The sequence below is a fragment of the Polyodon spathula genome, chromosome 5 (genome assembly GCF_017654505.1).
Source record: "Polyodon spathula isolate WHYD16114869_AA chromosome 5, ASM1765450v1, whole genome shotgun sequence".
In the NCBI taxonomy this organism is placed as follows: Eukaryota; Metazoa; Chordata; class Actinopteri; order Acipenseriformes; family Polyodontidae; genus Polyodon; species Polyodon spathula.
Window position 1 is genome coordinate 28,950,868 of NC_054538.1, and position 21,711 is coordinate 28,972,578.

A 21,711-nucleotide genomic window follows, 5' to 3' on the forward strand; every position below is an offset into this window, starting at 1 on the left:
ACAATAAAATACATTTTTTCCAAATGTCCACACACAGCCATGTTAGCGCAGCTGAGTAGCTTGTAAACTAATCACTGGATAAGAGACACCATTTTGATTAATGGCTGTACTGTAGATAATGGGTACAGACAGGCCAGGGACGATCAATATTAAACATTTATTTAGTACTCAGTGTGCCAGCAGCAGTATTTGACCTGATGTCACTTTGGGATGTAAAAGTGGAATGGTTTAGAAAAAAATATATAATAATTGTACCTGGATCAATACAGAGTGCACCACAGTGCAGTTTGTCCTTACATAACATCCCATCTCTATTAAAACCTCTTATCTGGTCAGACTTTTATTGTTCCTTTTTTTTTTTTTTTTTTTTTTTTTTGAGGCATCAGTATATTTTAATACATTAAAAGCAGACTCTTGGAGCTATCTTGTTGTGTACCGTGTTCCCAGCAATAAAAAACAAAAAAACAAAACAGTTTTGGACTTTTGGAAACCGTCTGTGGATTCATATGCAGTCATTTTATTATCCACTTGCATGAACAAGAAACCAGCTAATTTTGTTATTTTTAAATAGTGTTGCAGGGCTATTTCAGAAATAGATATTTCAGCAATGCATTAAAGTTGTGTGTTAAGGGACGATGTCGAGTTTTACAACTACTGGCTTTGCCATGTGAAATGAATTCATGAAATGTTGACTAGGGATAGTTCATCAGGCTAGCCAGGCTGGACTTTGCATCAGTGGGTCAGCAGTCGTTTGGTGGGTGGAAACAAGTGATTTACTTTGCTGCAGGGTGGAAATAATAATAGTAAAGTGTTTAGTGGCTATTTAATTTTGAAGTGCTGTAGTGTAATTTTGAAGTGCGAGTTAAAGCCACAGATTTCTTGGCATACTGTCTGCTCTCCCTGCAGTTGTGTGGGTTATAGAAATATTAATCTACTGGGCAGTGTGCAATAACAATACTACAGAACCATAAGTTATACCGACACCAAACAAAAATGCAGTGTTATACTGATGGCTAAGTAAATTACAGTGCAGTTGATAATGAGTTTAATTCTGAAAAGGAGAACACACTGTTCTGTAGTAATGCCTCAGTTCACCGACCCTTGGCACTCCAGCACTGCGTGCTCAAGTCCTATCAGGGAAGTTAAAGTTGTGGTGGGAATGTGAGAGGCTTCCTGATTCCTCTCTTGTGCTGGCTTCAGGGGCTTGTCTCCCTTTATGATTGAATGAGCATTGTTTCCTCTGGGATGAGATGGAAAATAAACTCCAAGTGTCAAGCCAGCGCACTCTGGGAATCGGGCATGACAGAAACCCATTTATTAAAATATTTGTTTATTGGGTTCCTTAGTTAAGACCAGGCTCAATGTGAAATATTTTAATTTCCTGCAGTGAATGAAGCCAGAAGTACAAGACAGATAACAAAGTATGAATGTGTGGCTTGGCTTTTCTGTATCCTTTGTTGACATCAAATTACATTTCAGTGATTAAGGAATTGCTCTGAAAATGCAGATATAGATCATCAGTAAACTCAAGCTTAATTTGATCTTGCTACAGTGTAAGAAGGACTATGTGTTCTACAACCATCTACTATACTTTAATCATTAGAAGAAATGCAATCTACTAAAACAGGGACAATAAATTCCTTTTAGAACCATATAGTTTGGAAAACAATTATAGTGCCTATAGTATCTATGCCACTCTTCTTTTACTTCGGTTCATGTCTAGGTACGAATGAAGTTTTAAGGTGGCTGTATAGCAAGCCTAAGGTCAGAGAGGGTTGAGGTAAAAGTTGTACCAAGACAGTTGCATAGTAAATGTCCCAGTTAACATTTTTAAGCCAGTTTTCACCCTTTGGTCAACTCCAGTTACAGTACTCTTTTAAGATCACAAAATCATCACACCTTCAAAGTACTTTGTAAGACTAACTGTTAGAAGGGAAAGGTCTTTTGCTTTTACAGTACTGTATAGCTGTCTTTTGTTGTATACTGTAGGCAAAGTCGTTTGGGTTTATATGGAATTGTTGAGTGTATACCTGTTGAAATTCTTGCGTAAGTCGTCGTGCATTTGAAAGTTATAAATAATCTGCTGTGATCTGTCCAGGGAGCAGGGAGGTAACAGTGCCAGACAGACATATACTACACTGAATCTTTAGTGTTGACTTAAATTGCAGATATTCAGTTTAGTGGGTTATTTTTACTGTGCTGTTATCCTCCTCTTTAATAATAATAACATTTGTTTGTGATCACTGCTTCGTGGCTTTGAGATCATGTCAGTGAAACTCTTGTGTAAAGAATGAATGTGCATGTAATTAGATACCAGAAACCCATACATTTTTAACGACATACTAAAACAGACTAGCGTACTCGGGTATTTTAAAGAGAGAAAATTACAAATCAAATTGCATAATAATAATGTAGTTTGCCTTTGGCCTATTATTAACTCTCAGTTTAGCTGAAAGATAAAAGTATACCTTTTTCAGTAAAATACATGTTCGAATAATAATTAGGAAATTGATCCGTGATCTGTTCAATATATCTATTTAAATTTAGTATAGCAAATAAAGTTTTTTAAAAAACTGAGAATAGTGTTTGCTGCCATCAGCTAGTTTCTGGTTTGAATAATCGGTTGAAGAAATCAGACCACTGGATGCAGTTTGATTGCTTTCAGCAATGTTAATATTTCAGCATATCACAGTAACAACACAGGACGGTGCTCTCTTCACTAACAAAGCCAGGAAGGAGGCTTTGAATAAACTTTAAACACATCTTACTGCACAAATAGCACGATCAGCATTTTCACATGTAGACTACTATATAATTTTTTTTTTTTTTCAGTAGTCGGCAATTATTATTTTTTCCCGATTTAGAATATCTAATTATTATTTAAGCTTGGCTCACCACGACAACCCCTGCACTGACTCGGGAGTAGTGAAGATGAACACACGCTGTCTTCTGAAGCGTGTGCTGCCATCGACCTCTTCTTTTCACACTGCAGACTCACCATGCAGCCACTTCAGAGCTACAGGGTCAGAGGACAATGCAGCCCCGGGCAGCTTACAGGCAAGCCCGCAAGTGCCCGGCCAGACTACAGGGGGCTCTGGTGCGTGGTGAGCTGAGGACACCCTGGCCAACCTAAACCTTCTGCACCCTGGGCGATGCTCGGCTAATTGTGCACCGTCCCCAGGGAGCTCCCGTCCTTGGTCGGCAAAGGAATAACCTGGACTCGAACCGGCAATGTCCAGGCTTTAGGGCGCATCCTGCACTCCATGCGGAGTGCCTTTACCGGATGCGCCACTCGAGAGCCCCAACTACTAGATATTTGTTATTGTGTTTTTTTTTTTTTTTTTGTCAATACATTTTTAGGACCTAATGGTAGCTTAAATACTGAAACTTACACAAATACACGAACCAGACTCAAATCCTAATAATAATTTTAAAAAAAGTTATTGTTTTTTTATTTATTTAAAGGTTTTAAAAATTGTTCACAAACCATGCTTTCTTTTGTGTATGATGTACATGAACTCGGGACATTTAGTGGCACGAGGCGGGCCTTACCAGACGGTAAAGCCCTCTTCTGGTTCTATTGCTGAATTAAGGCAGATCAGGAGTCCAGAGTTACAGTATGGCTGTTAAATATTTAAATTATTAACTACAACAGAACTTTTTATGCAAAACATAAAAATGTATACTGTACTGTAGCTGCAATGCAGAGGCATCCAAGATATCTTTCTTTATTTCTGTATCTGTGCCAAATTGCCTTTATTTTCCATTTTTGCAAATGTTTATCCACCCTCTGACATCACCTCTTTGATGCCAATGGAAATTATTATGAATGGTGAAAACAGTTTTGTATGTTAATTTATCACATTCCGACTAGGACAATCATGGACTATTGCTTCTTCTTCAAGTCCTGAGAGCTGAAGAATAGAAGGTACAGTAAGAGATGTCTAGATCTGTAACAAAGAGAACAACAGAATATTTTATGGGAATCAGGCGTGTTGATGGCTAGAGGGAGGGGAGGGGGAGATGAAGCTTAAAAAGACAATACTGTGGTACACGAGTACACTAGTGTAGGAAACTATATTGCCCTTTTAGTTACATTATGGGGTGCTATGGAAAAACTGTATTTTGGTTTAGCTTAATCTTTTTTTTTTTTTTTTTGTAGCCTGCAAAAGAGACCAGAAAAGACTCCTTGGAGAAGGACGTAGATTTGAAGGAGGAGAAGAACGGAGCTGGGGAGGAGATTCAGAAGAAGATTAAGGAGGAAGAGAACGTTCAGAAACCTGAATTGAAGGCTGAGAAGCCTCCTGGGAAGCCATCCAAGAAGATGAAGACTGTGGTGTGCAAGGTCATGATGCTAGAAGGCATGGAGTTCCCCTGTGAGGTCGAGGTAAGAACTAGACTACACTACACCTGTTATTTTAGAATTACTGTACATGCGAGCACAGGAAGGCCAGCATTGCCTTCAGCTAAATACCACTTGGCCCCTATGCTGTTTACTGTACTTTTAAACTATATATTATTTATTAATATACATGTTTTTGTAGATTTTTTTTTCATTACAGTAACAGGGCAAATGTTTGGATAAATACTTGTTCATGTAAGGAGAGGTTTCTGACCTATAGATCTGGTAGTGATATGAAATACTGGAGGACACAGTTTGGATAACAGGGCAAATCCATTGTGTTTTTCTATTCTTACAAAGCTGTGAGTTCCCTTTCAAGTATGAAATGTAACCATTAACGAATAGATATTTACCTCCTAAAGACCCGAATCCTGAATGTTGTATACCAAAGTCTGATGATTTTTAAAGTGCTGCCAGTGCTTTCTTTATAAACAAACATTAAAACCAGGACGTCCTGCTGTATGTGAAATGCACAGGGTTTCAAAGCAACTGCTTAGTTTGTAAGTCTTACAAAACAGTGTATTGTGCGGTTGGTGTGTGTTCCTCTGTTTTGTTCACCCAGTCTCACCCAGGGTTTTGGAAATGTCTTTCCTGTAACAAGAGTTGTGCAGGTATACCTCTTTTGAAATTGGTATATTACAGTGGAAGAGTTTGCCATTCTAGATTTGTTCATTACCAATCCCATATTTGTTTTCTGTAAAAACAGGAATTTGAATTTGTGCGTGAAAACAAGAATAATGACAAAGGGGTGCTTAAGATCATTCTTTTCCTACAACATACAGTTCATATCAACTGACACCGACAGTGAAAAAAAAAAATACATCTGGAAGAAGGTTTCAGAATTATCTCTACCCTCCCCCCAAGCACATTGTGGATTTGTTTCACAAATATGGCTTTGAGTTTTCCGCATACTGTACTTGGCAAGCACAAATCTTTTTACAGTACATTAAAAAAAAAAAAAAAACATAAAAGATGTAGTATAAATGAGATTTTAGGTAATATTTTGTTCCCTGGTGCAGACAAGGCTCATTATTGGGAGTGCTTGTGGCAAATACTGAGTATCTTTTCAGAGATAGAACATATCTTTAAATATTTGAAGGAAAACTACAGTAGTTAGGCCGATTAACAAAAATGTGTTTACAGTAAAACCTACACACAAAACATGAGTGATGTACTGTAACTTTGAGCTGAGATTTAAGTACATTCTCATGGATAACTACCAGTGAGGTAATTTTTGTCAACTTGTAACGTTCACATGCAGTCTCACAAAAAAACATGTGGTTAACAATAAACACTGTCTTACAGTGTAGTAAAGTAGTATATTTGGCTTGCTAAAGCTTGGGGGAGATATACCCCCTGTTTGGCAAATGAAGCCCTGGACTGTAGCTTTAGGGTTCAGCCAGGGCTAGCTTTGAGAAGAATGGGGACATAATACATCTTCATGATGAAATAATTTCAAGGACCTACTTGCTATAAAGCTTCCCTGCTGGTGACAAAGTATGTCAGTCTCAAAAAGAAAATAATGAAGGTTCATAGTGGCCATTCTAATATTGATACAAAGACTGTGTTTGCAGATTATTTATTCACATAAGAGCTTGTAATGGCATATTGAGAAACACTGAGCAAGTTTGTCATGGCTGCGCAGTCCTACTTACTGCAGCAACACATCCACCAGCAGTTGGAGTACAAACAAGGATTTAAGAACAAATGGAGAACTATTACTGTACCAATTTACAGTAAATTATAAAAAGAGCTTTACAGCTTAACGTTAGGAAAATGTAACAGGAAGGTTTATGGGACAGTTTCTTGGCTCTGATCTTTTAAACTCAGAATCTAACAGCTTCATTTGGACTACATACACAGCATCAGACTTGTATGGCAGTGTTAATTATTGTGATATTAGTTAATATCGTGATTCAAAAGTTGCACTGGTTCTGTATTTTCAATTTGATTTAGCTAAAGTGCTCATTAGACAGATGTGAGGCCAGTAGGCTGTGGATGATGTGCCAAGGGAATTCAGGCTTTAAGATTTTTGTGCCTCATTGCATTTGTTCATACAGTAATTGAAGAAAAGGCAGCTTTTACAATAGTTGTGCACAGAATAAGATTGCTGTTTTATATCTTCCACTTTAGGGCGCAATCAAACCAGCTCTATTACAGCTAGTGTTACTGTTCTGCTCATGCAATAAACAAAGTAAAGAACTGTTCCTCTCAAATGTCTAGGCAGTCGATACATCGGTCTGTCAATGTCTGACAGCCAAGGCCACTATGGTAGAATAATATGATAATGGGTTACATCATTAGGCAGATGAGATGGAAAGATGATGATCCCATGAGAAGATAAGATTTTTAAACCCTGACCCTGTTCCAGCGTCTTGCTTGGCTTGTGCATGGATTCGATTGGTGCTGGTAAATGGATGTGACAGAAGTACAGAGCTCTGCAGGGGCCTGTCTGGCTGTTGGTGTTTTAAAACCCTGAAAGAGGAAGATTAACAGTCTCGTTTAGAGATTAACTTGTGTGTATACCAAGACTGCAGTATGCCAGCAAAAAATATGAAATTACCACCTGTGTTTATTAAAAAAAAAAAAAAAGTAGATTGTGACAATTAATTTATCAAGCGCACCAAGTGGCAAGGTGACCCTAATCTTTTTCTTGTAAATCTTTCTTTTGTAAACTATTTGTAATATAGTGGTAATTGAGAAATAACCTCTTAGTAACCATGGAGTGTCGGACTCGGGTGGGATTCATTAATCTATAAACAGGGCACAATGAACTAGTAACACACAAATATATTTTGCTAGACCAGCACCAACTAAAAGCTAAACTCCCACTGGATAATAGTGGGATAGAACAATGGGTAATACTAGTCACTTTTTAACATTTAGAGTTACACTGACTACTTCCAGAGTTTAGAGCAGAGATACAGGTTTTAAAACACAGTAAAAATCCTTCCTTAAGTGCAGATTACAAACATTTGGGGTTCCTTTTCAAGTACGAAATGTAACCGTTATTTTATAGGTATTTACCTTGTAGAGACCCGAAACCTGACTAAGCCATGCCAAAGCTGCTCTCTGAGCAAGTGACTGTCAAAGAAATTCATGGTTAAATTCATTTTAATGTAAGCATTTTCCAGATATTTAATTCAGACTCTTGTCTGTGTGTCAAGCTATGGGAATTGGGTTGTTAACATTGATTCCAGAACATTCTTAACCAGATCTACACGCAGGTCTGTCTGCAACGTGATGCTATAACACACACGCAGCGAGAGCAGCTTAGGGACTCTTCTGGACTGTTGGCATCAATGCCCCACAGACATCTGGGTGCTTAATACCATTCAGACCAGCTACTCACTACATTTCAAGCATGGTCCCCCTCCCTTTCGGGGTGTGACTACAACATCAGTCTCGTACTCACAGGACGCCACTGTGGTGTACAGGAGGTAGCAGCTCTGCTGCAAAAACAGGCTATTCACATGATAGACCTAATGCAGGTACTTTCTAGTGCTCAAGAGGGATGGTGGCCTCAGACCGATCCTCTACCTCAGACAGGTCAACCTGTATCTGAGCCGAGGGAGGTTCTAAATGTTGACAATGTAACAGCTGTGTGGAATGGCAGGGGTGCGCAAAGTGGTGGAACCCAGCTTGGCAGGGTCTCCACATCAATGAAGGCTGCAGGCAGTTTACCTGGCCTTGCAGAATTTTTTGCAGGAGGTTCAAAGGAGACATGTGTTGTCCATACAGACAGCACAACAGAGATGGCTTACATCAACCACCAGGGTGGACTCAGGTCACCCAGTCTCCATCGTGGCCCGCAAGCTTTTGCTCTGGGCACGCAAGCTTTTGCCTTGCTTGCTATCACCTCCACAAAGCAGGTGATTGAGATGCAGGCATTTTCCATAGCGAAAGCCTGCTTACTATTTACAGAAGCCAGGACAAAGGTTACGCTCTGTACCAATCCTGCTTTTTTAATTAAGACAATTTTGACATTCTATGTCGACCAGTCTGGTGAATTGGAAGCTTTCCATCCACCTCCTTTTCCAATCTGAGAATGACTGCTCCATACACTCTGCCCAGGTCAGGCCCTGGCATACTATATTGACAGGATGAAAAGTTTTGTGTCTGCTATGGGGCTAAGTCCCATGGTCAAGCCCTGTCTAAGCAGCGGCTATCCAAGTGGATAGCAGACACAGTCAGGACTGCCTATGAGATGGCCAATGTGCCCCCTCCAGAAAAGCTCACTGCCCCTTCCACCAGGGGCAGGGCAACTTTGTGTGCTTTATTACAGGATGCACCTGTCAAATACATATGCAGTGCAGCAGTGTGGGCTACTCCCCATACCTTAACTAGGTTCTACTGAATGAATGTCGTGGATCCTCAAAACCCTGGCCTTGGAATTAGAGTGTTAAGGGCAGCTTCCCAGACCCTTATAACACGGGCATAGAAGTGAGTTTCTCCCTCAGTTTTTTCACCCTAGCTATGTGTTACTGGGATTCCTTATGGAACGCACAAGGCAACCTCTCTGCTTAGCCTTGTAGCATTCCAGTCGTTTTGCGGTTACAAGACATAACCGCATGTCCATCACCGTATGCCAAAATTTCTAGGGTAGGCTAAAGTTAGCAGTTAAATAGAAATGATAAAAGATACTGTTTTCTAAAATTGTTTTAGTTGTTCATTTGTTCAATGTCTAATCTTAATTTACCATAGCATATCATAAAGTGTCATAAAAAAGAGGAACCATGTTTAATTGAAAATTATTATTATTATTATTATTATTATTATTAATAATGCATTTATATAAGTTTTATTTTCCAACCAAGCAGATATTAGTGTGACACTGGAACTGTTTTTGTTAGAAAGGGAAACAGAATGTCATTTACTGTACTGGGTGTCCCGGTGGTGGGGTTACACTGTACTGGGTGTCCCGGTGGTGGGGTTACACTGTACAGGGTGACGAGGTGGTGGGGTTGCGCTGTACTGGGTGAGGCGGTGGTGGGGTTGCGCTGTACTGGGTGGTGGTGGGGTTGCGCTGTACTGGGTGACGCGGTGGTGGGGTTGCGCTGTACTGGGTGACGCGGTGGTGGGGTTGCGCTGTACTGGGTGACGCGGTGGTGGGGTTGCGCTGTACTGGGTGACGGTGGGGGGTTGGTGTACTGGGTGGTGGTGGGGTTGCGCTGTACTGGGTGACGCGGTGGTGGGGTTACACTGTACTGGGTGTCGCTGTTACACTGTACTGGGTGACGCGGTGGTGGGGTTGCGCTGTACTGGGTGACGCGGTGGTGGAGTTACACTGTACTGGGTGATGCGGTGGTGGGTTTGCGGTAATAGACACGCTGTAGGGTTTGGATACGTTGTTCTGCAGTATTGCATATTTTGTACTTGAAAGGGAACGTTAGGCTGTTATCATAACCCAGGCTCCCTGAAATAGAAGTGTAACCATTAAACTTCATGTTTGCTGCATACATGCAGGAAAAATGTCAATGAGATCTATTTGTGGCCTCAGGTGGGCCATGACTGTGCCACTGGCTCAGGGAGCTGCTTTGGTATATCTTATTGAGGTTTCGGGTCTCTACAAGGTAAATACTGTGGCAAAGTGGTGAATATGTGCGTGTGAGTGCAGTACAGAGCGGATTAATCACACGGAAAATGATTCACTGGGGCAAGGGTGTTTATTAATGATTATAATGTCCACAGCCTTATGGCAAAACCTGTAAATAATAATAATGATGGAAGTGGTATAGCGGTGTGTATCATTCCTGTTTGTAAATCCCAAGGGTTTGACCCAAAACCAAAAGTCCAGTCTTTTTTCACCCACACAAAACACAAACACAGACACAGTTCCTACAGTGTGTGAATTAAGTGCTCGTGGAGCAAAGACAGTTCCTCAGTGAAGTGAGTGGTGGTATCCGGGTTTGATGCTGGCTTGCAGCTGCAGCTCCAGATCCTGTTAGTAATGTTGAAACAGGCAATACAAACAAACAGTGTTACAAGGCTACACTAACAAACACTCACTGTTTCTTTCACAAGTAACGGGCACTCCTCCTAGGTTGTTGCTCACCACATATAAAGGAAAAGATCACTTATACTATGCCCCCTATTTATACCCTCGCTCATGACCCCTAGGTTAACGAGCGCATCCGCTCCTCCAATCCTCGGATGCCACGCCGTCTCCCGTCCGTAGCTCAGCCCCCTTCCTAAATGACTGACTTCCACCTACCCTAAGGAATAAATTGTCGTGCCATTTAGTTAAGGGTACGCTGTTCCTTTTACATAGTGCTCTCCCAGGTCGGGAAGGAGATCTAACACCAGTAATCGTGCAATCTCTGTCACAATACCCATACAGTAATGGTTACATTTCTATTACAAGGAACCAGGGTTACTATAATAACCTAATGTTCTGTTCAATTCAGTTTTAACAGACACCGAATCCTTATAATAACTGTTAAAAATATGTAAAATGAAGACCAAATCATCATTTGAATTCACTGTTAGATGTTGTTTTTTTCAGTCATGTTTTTGAACAACTGCAGTATTTAGGGATGTTAGTGTTTAGATAAATTCAGAAAACCCATTCAACTGCTGCTATGGTTTCTTGTTGAAAGTGGAACAACATAACATTCAAATTAGTAATCTTTCAAGTGTTTATCCAGCATGTGTAATGTTTGCTCAATAGTAATTGTAAAGTAATTGCAGTGTGTAATGCATAGCATAAACCCTTAACCTTTTCAAGCAACTCAGATTTTATACAGTATATTTTTTTAAATTATGAAGGTCCTGGTATTAAAATGGCATATCCCTTAAAATGGCATAAAACAAGCCACCACAAACCAGTTAAACTCAGGTATGAAGGCATTAGCTAAAACATGTGCCTTTGTTTGTGGTTGTTATTACAGCAACAGCCTTGTGATAAAATTTTAAAATGTAAATACATTGATTTCACAGCCTTAAGTACTGTATAGTGCTCCATGTGTTTGTTGGTGTTTTCACTATACATGCCTGTTACAGTTCAGCATCTTCCTTGGCATCCTTGACTGTCAATAACGCACCACACCATCACCAGCAACATGTTTGGCTCTCTGTCTCATTCGTGCAAGGAGATGCATCACTTCAGAGACCTATAGTAGTATTGGCTGGGCAAGCAACCAGCATTTCAATTACAGCTGGAGGCAAGATAAAAAGAAAGTAGTATCATATTTTTCTTTTGGTATAATGTTGCTGATAGCTCGCTAACAGAGATCGTGTTTTACATGGTAACCGGACTATTTTGAAATCTGTGAGTCTGTACCGTACTGGGCAGAATTTTCCAAAAAGCAGTGTTATTGTAGCTTTAGTAGCTCTCAGCTGTATTACAGCTTTGTCGACAATTGCATTTGGGGTGAAGCACTTAGAAAGTGAAAAGAAAATTGAGTAAAACAAGTACTCTAGATGCAAGAGTGTTCTGTATTTAGTCATTCAAAAGATAACTAACATAATGTTAGAAAACCATGGTGTAGACTTATAACTACAGTAAGTATAATGTTTTAAATGTTTATGAACTGTTTACAAAGTTTTGTATTGTTGTTACTTATAGAAAGCTACAGTGCATTCTACGGATAGGTATTGGGACAGAGGATACAATATTGCTAATGGATTGCGATACATATTGGAATTCAACGCAAAGTCATGCTATTGTTGATTTTTTGCTACCAAAATAAATCTACATATATAATGTGCTTGTTGTCATTTTTATGGATTAAAGTATTAGATGTAATATGACAAATTAAACTCCCATGGAGTATGAAATGCCCAGTAACTAATTTTTGTTGGATCCGCTGAAGTACGTGCATGAGCTACCAATTTGAAAAATCGAAAAACAATGCTGGTTTGAAAGCTATTGAAAATTCTCAAAAATGTTGATTTTAAATGTACTTTTTAAATAATATTTTTATTTTCATTTTATATTAAATGGTAACAGTATCCTGGGAGACAGTCAGCATGGTTTTATGAAAGGGAGATCGTGTCTAACTAACCTGCTTAATTTTTTTGAGGATGCATCATCGATAACACTATGTAACACAATTTTTGTTCCTGGGTAGTAAGTGTTATTTCCTAATTGCTTATGCCTCAAAAGTATAGAAAATGGCTATTATTCCCCACAAACTTTGCTTTTGTGACCAGGACAGGTAAATTTCAAAATATCACTATTTCCAATGAGAAAACGGGCGAATTTGTGTCTTTTCGTTCACATAAAGTCAGAAAAAAACAACATATGAATCCAAATTAACATGTATTTATACTAAAGTAATACAAAAATGACTACAAAAGATTTAGAAGTGAGTAGTTTTTCGAGATTTACGATTATACTATTAATTTACACTATAATACAGCAGTATTTCTTCCAAAGAGTGGTTATTAACGTGTCCATTACCAGCACTCACATGATATCAAGTTCTTGACCTAGCTTAAAAACAATGTTGCACAAACTTGTGTTCAACACATGGTTGGATAAGTTCAAAAGTGTTTGTAACTATCAAACTTGTTTTCATCTGAATGTAATTTTGTTTTGTGGATTTTGGAGCAAATTAAAAGCTTTTAGTTCAACTATAGAGCATTGATGTTAATTAGTGCCAGAACAATGCATTACTTACATGGTCTTTTATGTATTTAGAAATTCACTAAAGGTCTATGTTTTTAATTTAAAATAACATGGAATGTGAACCAAAAAAGGACTTTAAGGACTTCATTCCATATATTTTTTTAGAGCTCATCTCCTGTATGCACAGTAAAACCAGCTCAGTTAAATATATACTTTCCTGAATATAAAATATAACTTTAATCATGGTGTTGTTCCCTAAGACTTCATGCTGTACATTGAATGAGAACATGCATCATTGTTCAGCACGCACTGTGTGAAGTCATTAGTTCACAGTCCTGGCTCTGATTATTCCACTCTGCCAAATTCAATTAAGCATAATCCCCCCCCAGCAATTCTATAAGTTTTAATGGGGCTGTTTGTCTCTTTTTAAAGCAATTCTCAAACTTATCCACACCAGTGCTAATTGTTTTTAATTATTTTTATTTCATCTATCTAAAGTGCATTATAGGTAGCTTGTCAGTAAAAGACAGAACAAGGTCACTTCAAGTTATTAAATAATGTATTCCTAGTAAAGGTAATTACAGTAGATATTTATCACCTGCCTTGCATAACATCAAGTCAATTCATGTTTATTTCTTTCTGACTTGACCAAGTGGCTGATTTCAAAGTACACAAACAAGTCAGTTTAGGAGCAGTTTTCAAAAATATTGTGGGAATCGGCTGTGAGACTGAGAGAGATAGAGGGATGGTTGTTCATACACTGGACAGTGACGCTGTCTGCAGTTCAGATGCAGTTGCGGGTGGCTGTCATTCGGGTACCAGCAACAGTAGTCTTATTGCGCGGCTGTATTCCAGTGGCTCTGGTGTATGCTAACAATGGTACTGTGACAACACACAGGCAGAACTACACAAACAAAGCATAGAAAAAAGAACAAGTACAACAATGCAAAAATAAAACGCAGTGGTAGAAAAATGCAACAAAAAAAAAAAAGTCGAACAGGCGGTTGAGCACCGCTCCCCCTAAAAGGGAGGTCCTGCTCCTGGCACCTTCTCCCTGGCATACCCTCGATGTTGTACTTTCGTGGGATTGAGAATCCCCTAAACTTTACTCTTTGACAGCAGTAACCCACAGTGGACACGTATTTAGATTGAAGGATTTGAAAATTCTGTCTCTCTGACCTGGCTCATCAGCCTGGAGATGTGTCAGCGGGTCTGAGACATGTCTCTGACTGTCATTCACTGTAAACGCACACAGCCGGCAGCATGCCTCACACAGCGCGCCTGACTTTCTTTTAACTTTTCAAAATGTTCACACAAAAAAAAAAAAAACAAAAACACATTGCTCAGGCCGTCAGTTACCAACTAAAGGGACCCTTTTTAGCTCACTACACATTGACACAAAATGTTAAGCTCTCATACTGTGGAACTGATTGCTTTATTGACCAGTGACTAATTAAATGAAAATGAAAATTTGAAAATAACCTTGCGTAAAACATTAATATATCAGTGAAGATTAACTGTACCAGCTGACAGTTAGTGGGACACATTGGACATTACCTGCTAGTTTATTGATTGTGACTACAGTTACATGTCAAGTGTCCTGAGTGAAAGTGACAGCCCTCAAAAAGCTTATTTTCCCTTCCAGCAAAATGCTTATGAACCACTTTGCTGGAGGGGAAACAAAAAAAAAAAAAAAAACATTATTATGCTAGAAAAGAGAGCTGTTCCTGGGTAAGGGTAATGTATTCCTTTGATGACTGGAAGAAAAAATAAAACAATTATTTTATACTGTCAGGCTGTGTGTTTCTGTTAATGAGCATTCTGTGAGCACTTCTGCCAGTTTAGCCTTAAGGTCTAAAGTAAATGGCTTAAAAGGTGTAGTAAAAGATGTTAATTAACTCTGTTCACAAGGAAGTAATAGACGCTGTGATGGGCAGATTTTAATCACCTGGATTTGTTCAAATGTTGCTACGGTAATCCAAAACAAAAGCAAATTAAGGCTTAACCACAGTTTTTCAAACAGCACTGCATCAACACACCTATTCATTTTTCATCACATAGGCATTGTGGGGATGTCTCTGCAACCATGTTTTCTGCACATCTGAACATAGGGAATGCATTCAATCTAAAGTATATTGCTTTCCAAGTCCAGATACCATATTTTTCAATTTTAAGGGTGGTTCTTAAGTCAGTGGACTTGCCTGGCCACAACATTCTTCGGGGGATCAACCTGAATACCTGCTTGTGACAATTTTTGGGGTTTAGTGTTACATAAGATGACATCCATTGCTACAAGATAAGAACCCAGCCTCTCGAATCTGTGCAGCTTTTGAGTTTGCACGGCTGGCCAAACCCTATGAAGTTTATTATTTCATGTTTACTGTCTCACCTTGTGTTCATTTCAGGCAAGGTCATGCACATGGAGAAGCTGCTCAAATGCCGGATCACATGATTATTTTTCGTTAAAGAAGAGAGACAGAAACATTTTAAGCACTTTATATAACTGTCCCAACACACCATCTAACCACTTATTTTCCTATTTAGTAGTTCGTGCAACACTTGCATGCAAAGTAAGCAATCAACTGTGAGCTGTAATCATGTTGCTATGGTATTACAAAATCTGAAGGTACATTGGGTTTTATATTAAGTAATTTATATGTTAATTGTTCAACAAGATTAAGGGAGAGAAACCTGGGGGGGTTGAGCGAGCACTGCATGACAAAATACAGGCCAGATTTAATGGAGATGGATTGCCATGATAAAAAATCAAAGCTTAGGCAAGGTACTAGGTATATCCCCTTACTACCAATAAAAATACAGTAAGTAATGTTGTGCATTTTAAGGCAAACCAGTTGAATATTATTTAAAATTTGTTACATCCTCATACTAATTTAATAACTGAGGGTCAGCTGTGGTTTCAGGCCATAGACAATGCTTGGGAGTGTACTGTGCAGGGTGATTAGTGACAGAAATAATTTGACCACTAAACAGTGTTCCTCGTCTATGGAGAACAGGTTTAACAAGCACACTTACACCGACACACCATTCCTTACAATGCAAGGCAATTTTCTGGGAGAAACTAAAACAACTGTAATGGTATACAAACTAGTGAGAAACTACTTTTTATGTAGTTGCAAGAAGGAGCAGTTTAGTTACCAACTAGTTTAATGCTAGGTATTCTTATTTTAGTTCTCTGCCTTTGCACTTTGCTTCAGTATGAGGTCCTTTACTTCAAGAGCTGAAAGTATAGTAACTTTTATTTACTAGCAAGACAAAAAAACACATTGTAGATAAACCAAGTCGCATTTCCGTTATAGTAGCATAGGAAATTTCACTTGTGAAAATTGTCATGATGGACCTATTGGGGGGGAAGAATGCAAATAGGTGAAAGTTTGGTATATTCTGTGCCATAAATGTGGACATAACGCATTATGGTGTTTCTAGATTAAAGGCAAGTGCATGACAGAAGGGAAGCCCTGTGGAGTAAACAGGACCTTTAAAGTCTTTGGAGGGAAGGAAGTCGGTTGGTTAAAAGCCAACTTCAAAGAAACTTGCTCCCATGAGTGATCCATTTTCTCTCTCAATAAAGTTCTGTGTTAAATTTCATGACTTGCTGTGTCTTTTGTAATTGACCCTCATCTGACTTTTGGAGAATCTGGCTTCCTGGTTAAACTTGTTATTAATGATGTATACAAAGGAGTTTTTTTTTTTAGCAACTCTCTGGGATTTGTAATAAAACATATTTCAGGTGTCTAACTAATGTGTTTACCCTGAAAAAAAAAAAAGAATTTTAACCCATTTGGTACTGCAACAAAAAAGCTACTGGGTGTAAATAGCTACAGCAAAGCCATCTCAGACAACATATTATTTACAGTAATTACCTGTCTTTGAGGCAAAACAAGACAACATTAATTTAATTAATATGTGAGTAGAAAAAACAGCGAGAAACATTCTGGCTTGTCAGCCTGCTGTGTTGCAAGATGTTAGTATGTAGTTTGTGTTTTTTATCAACAACTGTTAGTAGTAAACTAAATATAGATGTTTGCATGTTACAGACCACCAAGAAAGTTCATTTCTTTGGCCAGGTCATATGTTACCTACAAAGGAGAGAGTTCTTTCTGTATGCCCTCCATATAAATGTATCTCTTGGAACACAAAAAAGCAATGGTGTCATTAGGACTTGTTTTTGACTCTATGTACCTGATAATAATATTGTAAGTGTAGTCTCACTTCTAGGGAGTGATCTATGAGAGTTTTCAAGACCACAAGCTTTCAAGAAATTAACATACCACAAATATTTTGCTCACACCATAAAAAGGGACAAAAATCCTTTAGTGTCTTTTTTCCATTTAGCAAGTGTTGCTTTTGTTCTTTGTGCTTTTTTATTTGCTCCTAGCGCACATAGCCTGAGGGGGTAGCGTGTTTGTCTCCTTTGTGGAGTCTGATTCATGTCAAATTGTTGTACAATACCATTAGTGTCATAAGAACATAAGAACATAAGAAAGTTTACAAACGAGAGGAGGCCATTCGGCCCATCTTGCTCGTTTGGTTGTTAGTAGCTTATTGATCCCAAAATCTCATCAAGCAGCTTCTTGAAGGATCCCAGGGTGTCAGCTTCAACAACATTTGACCTATACAGAGATAGTTGACGAGGTTTGTGAGGATTTGCAATGTCAAATTCTGCCTTGTTAGCAAATACATTGATTCTTTAAAGGCTACCAAGCAGCCAAAATGCCATGTTTTATGTCATTAATAAATGCCACTGAGAGCTAAGTGAGTGTTGGGAATTCCTCAGATATTTGAATGTAATGTCAATGAAAGTGAAATTTGAGGGTGATTTGAAGTCTTCCACTAGTACATACAGGTGCTTAACTTTATTGGACTAAGTTAGGGGAGCAACTGTTATATCTCCAGGGATGTCTCCTTGGCCTTGGCCTGCCAAAACCCTGATAAACCACACAATTTCAATTACATGTGGTTCCAGTCATCAGCAGAATTAAAGTGCGTAAAACCTGTTGGGTTATTAAACCTCTTCTCTAGATTAAGATTTGTTTTTTCCATCACAAATGTCTGTTATGCAAGAGCAAACTTTTTTATGAAATAGTTAATCAGCTTTCTGTACAAAGGTGTTTCACAATATGGTAATAAAAAGTTGAATGCTCTGTACCTTTTAAAATGTACTTCTAAGTAGATTTCATATACATTGTTTAAAATATTTAACTGTTAGGAGTGTGTAGAGTTGCATAGAGTACTCTACAAGAATGCTACTGTACTGTAGTGTGCTACTGTAATTGCGGTTGTGCATTCAATGGGAATCCTTTCTAATGTGCTTTCTTCCATATTATTTATGCAAGAGGGATTTCAGTCATTAAGTGGGCATTGAGTTTGGATTCATGGAGCCTGTGTTCTTGGAGCATAATTGATCAGCAGATAATGTAGCTGTTACACTGAAGTTTTCTGGGTTAATTTAATTACTGGACCATTTTACTATAAATGTTCTCATTTCTGAATGGCAGTACTTTGAAGTAGTGATGAATTGTCACGTACTCAGTTCCCTTTCAAGTACGAAATGCAGCCATTACCGAATGGGTATTTACCTCCTAAAGACCCGAATCCTGAAAATTGTATACCAAAGCTGCTCTTTGATCCTGTGATGCAGTTGTGGCCAAGCCCCTGAGGGCACAAAAATACTGCGCTCACAGATCTCAGTGCCTTGTTCAGATAAGTACATGTTGCTTGTATCTGTATATATTTCACATTTATATGTTTTTACACCCTTTTTTTATGTGATAATTAAACAAATCGCTGTAATAGTTTTTCTATTTACGCATATGTGTGTGCACTATCGCCTGTTGCTAGTTACATCCCGCTGCGGCCTTGTGCCGCGTGTGAAGCCAGTGCCTTGAGACGCTCCTTCCCAGAGATCCAGTAACATAAGTCAACTGACTTTATGCTTTCCCTCCAGGCTGCGTCACTCCGGCTACAGCTTATTTTATTTCTTTTTATTTTGTTTTTGCTTTTTGGTACTATACGAGATGTTTTACATTATTTATACCATTGTTTAATTACTGTTTTTTGTTGAGAACGTCTTTTCTCTTTAAGTTTTATTTTCTGTTTTTACAGATACTACACGCAGCCTTGTCTGCAACATCGTGCTGAGCACATGTGCAGCAAGAGCAGCTACTGGGTTCAACAGCACTGTGCAGGACCAAAATCCTTGCTTCAGCTGTTGTTGCTTGTAATTTCAACCTCAGTATCTTGTTGACGTTTTGGCGACAGCTTTTAGCATCACCATTTCGAAGGTTGTTAGTCCATTCTAACAAGGAGGCTTCCCTCAGTCTTGTGTAGGTACTGACTGAGTGGTTTTGCCAGTAGCCTTTACAAGTGGGCATCCCTGTACGTTGCCACTTGAGGTGACTGCGAACCGGTGGGCCCGTTCCGAATGGTACAGAGGTCACCGACCCACTTCCATTCCCAACCTGGCACCGAACTGGGATTGAGGTTACTGTACTGGTACGAACTGACCTGGTGATGTCCCTGTACCGATCCGGTGCTAAAATCATCAAACCGGTACCGACCCAGTGCCAAAGTCAACACACCGTTAACGGATCGACCTGGCTGCGACCAGGTTCTTCACGCTTGAGAAGCGGTTATCCTGCAGCTCTAAGGGGCGTTCTGCATCCTTTAATCCTGCTCAGCACTCTCCCCCATCACCCTTTCGTGGAGAGGTTGCTGCATCCTCGCCCCATGGCTCTGTGCCAAGGGAGAGCGGACAACACACCCGGGAAAGTAGCCCAGGCCTCTCTATCCCCTTCCCCGTGGAGGAGGAAGAAGAGTCACCGTTCTGAAATCTGGACAGCTGTTTCCAACAGCTGTACTGTTCTTTCTGAATTGCTGTGGGAATGCTTGGCGCCCACTGCTCTGTCTGTCCCATTGAGACCCCACGGGGCTGCAAGCACAAAATTGTCACAGGAGGACATACTGTCCATCTGCACCTCTTGAGGAGATTGGCGAACAGGAACTGGCCTTCCCGTCTGAGGACATGGAGTCAGACGGCACGTCCCCAGCGATGAAGTTTTCCCTGTCGGCAGAGCTCATACTGCTAATAAAAAGGGCCACTGCAACCTTAAGTGCCCTGGCCTACAGCAACAGAAGCAAGGCAATCAATTTTTGATGATGAGCCTACCGCCTCTCCCATACCCCCCACCCCAAGTTCACCCGGATTTTCTATATGAAATCCAGTCTTCCTGGAACCATCCGGCAATACCTCCTACTGTTTCCCATACGATGGATACCCTATATAGGGTTCATGATGCGAAAAATCTGGGCCGGGCCCATTTTCCACCGGGTCAAGCTTCCATTGCTGCCTTGGTCCAGACGCCTAATTTGGTACTACTATCCAAGGACGTTGCCTGTCCTAACAAGCAGTGCCAGGTTTCTGAGGTCTATCTGGCAGGTGCAGCTTGCCATGTAATGACTGACTCTCTCTCCCCAGTAGCTCACTTCCTGGCAGAGCCATTTTTAATGAGGCTCGGTGGCTTTGTCCGCCTATGGAGGACATTGTTCCTCGCTGGAGGCTAAATGTGGTGCTTAATTAACTCCTGAAGCCTCCACTTGAGCCCCTGCATTCAGCTGAGCTGAAAGTTGCTATATCTTGCTGGCTATCACTTACACAAAGCAGATGAGTGAGATGCAAGCGTTCTCTATTGCGAAAGCCTGCATATTTTTTATAGAGAACAGGACAAAGGTCCATACCAATCCTGCTGCATTGCCGAAGGCTATCTCGGCTTCCACCAGTCACCACCATTGGCTTCCATCCACCTCCTTTCCAGTCTGACAGGGAGCGACAGCTCTGCATGCTCTACCCAGTTCAGGCCCTGGTGTATAATGTTGACAGGACAAGAAAGTTGTAGGCAGTCTGAACAGTTTTTGTCTGCTATGGGACAAAGTTCCGTGGTCAAGCCCTGTTAAAGCAGTGGCTGTCCAAGTGGATAGCAGATGGTCAAGACTACCTGTGAGCTGGCCAACTTGTCCCCTCCAGAAAAGCTCACGGCCCAGTCAATCAGGTCTTGCAGCTTCGTGGACTTTATTCCAGGGATTGTAGATCCTCAAAACCCTGGTTTTGGAACGTTGTTAAAGGCGACTTCCCAGTCGACCCTTACAGCAAAGGCACAGAGGTGAGTTTCTCCCTCATTTTTTTCATCCTAGCTACTTGTTACTGGGGTTCTGAATGGTTATGCACAAGGCAGCTTTCGGTTTAGCCTTGTAGCATTCCGGTTGTTCCACAATCTTGCCCTTGACGGCTTTGATACACTCACTGGTTCAGTAATGGTTACATTTCTTACTTGAAAGGGAACGTTATTATCATAACCCTGGTTCCCTGAAATAGAAATATAACCATTAACGTTCAAGGTCGCTGCGTTGATGATTGCAGCAGGCTTGAAGGAAAAATGAGATCTGTTAGCGCAGTCTTTTTGTGCCCTCGGGGGGGCAGGGCACAAATGCGTCGCGGGCTCAAAGACCAGCTTTGGCATACCGTTTTCAGGATTCGGATCTTAAGGAGGTAAATACCCATTAAGTAATGGTTACATTTCTATTTCAGGGAACCGGGGTTATGATAATAACCTAACGTTTTTGAAATAGTTTTCTCAGTGCCTGAAATGAATACAAGATGATGAGACAGCTGATGAAGAAAGCATAGTCCACAGCTGAATTTAAACTCCTCATTATCCAAAAT

At 40.0% G+C, this 21,711-nt stretch overlaps 1 protein-coding gene across 9 annotated transcripts in view; it reads left to right on the forward strand.

Annotated features, from left to right (window-relative positions):
• Positions 1-21,711, forward strand: part of LOC121315805 (protein 4.1-like) — a 117,023-nt gene that overhangs the window by 41,463 nt on the left and 53,849 nt on the right. For all 9 annotated transcript variants that reach the window (XM_041250238.1, XM_041250242.1, XM_041250244.1 and 6 more), the window contains exon 3: positions 4,163-4,387. In XM_041250238.1, coding sequence (XP_041106172.1) covers positions 4,163-4,387 — 225 coding nt within the window. The remainder of the gene's footprint in view (positions 1-4,162; positions 4,388-21,711) is intronic.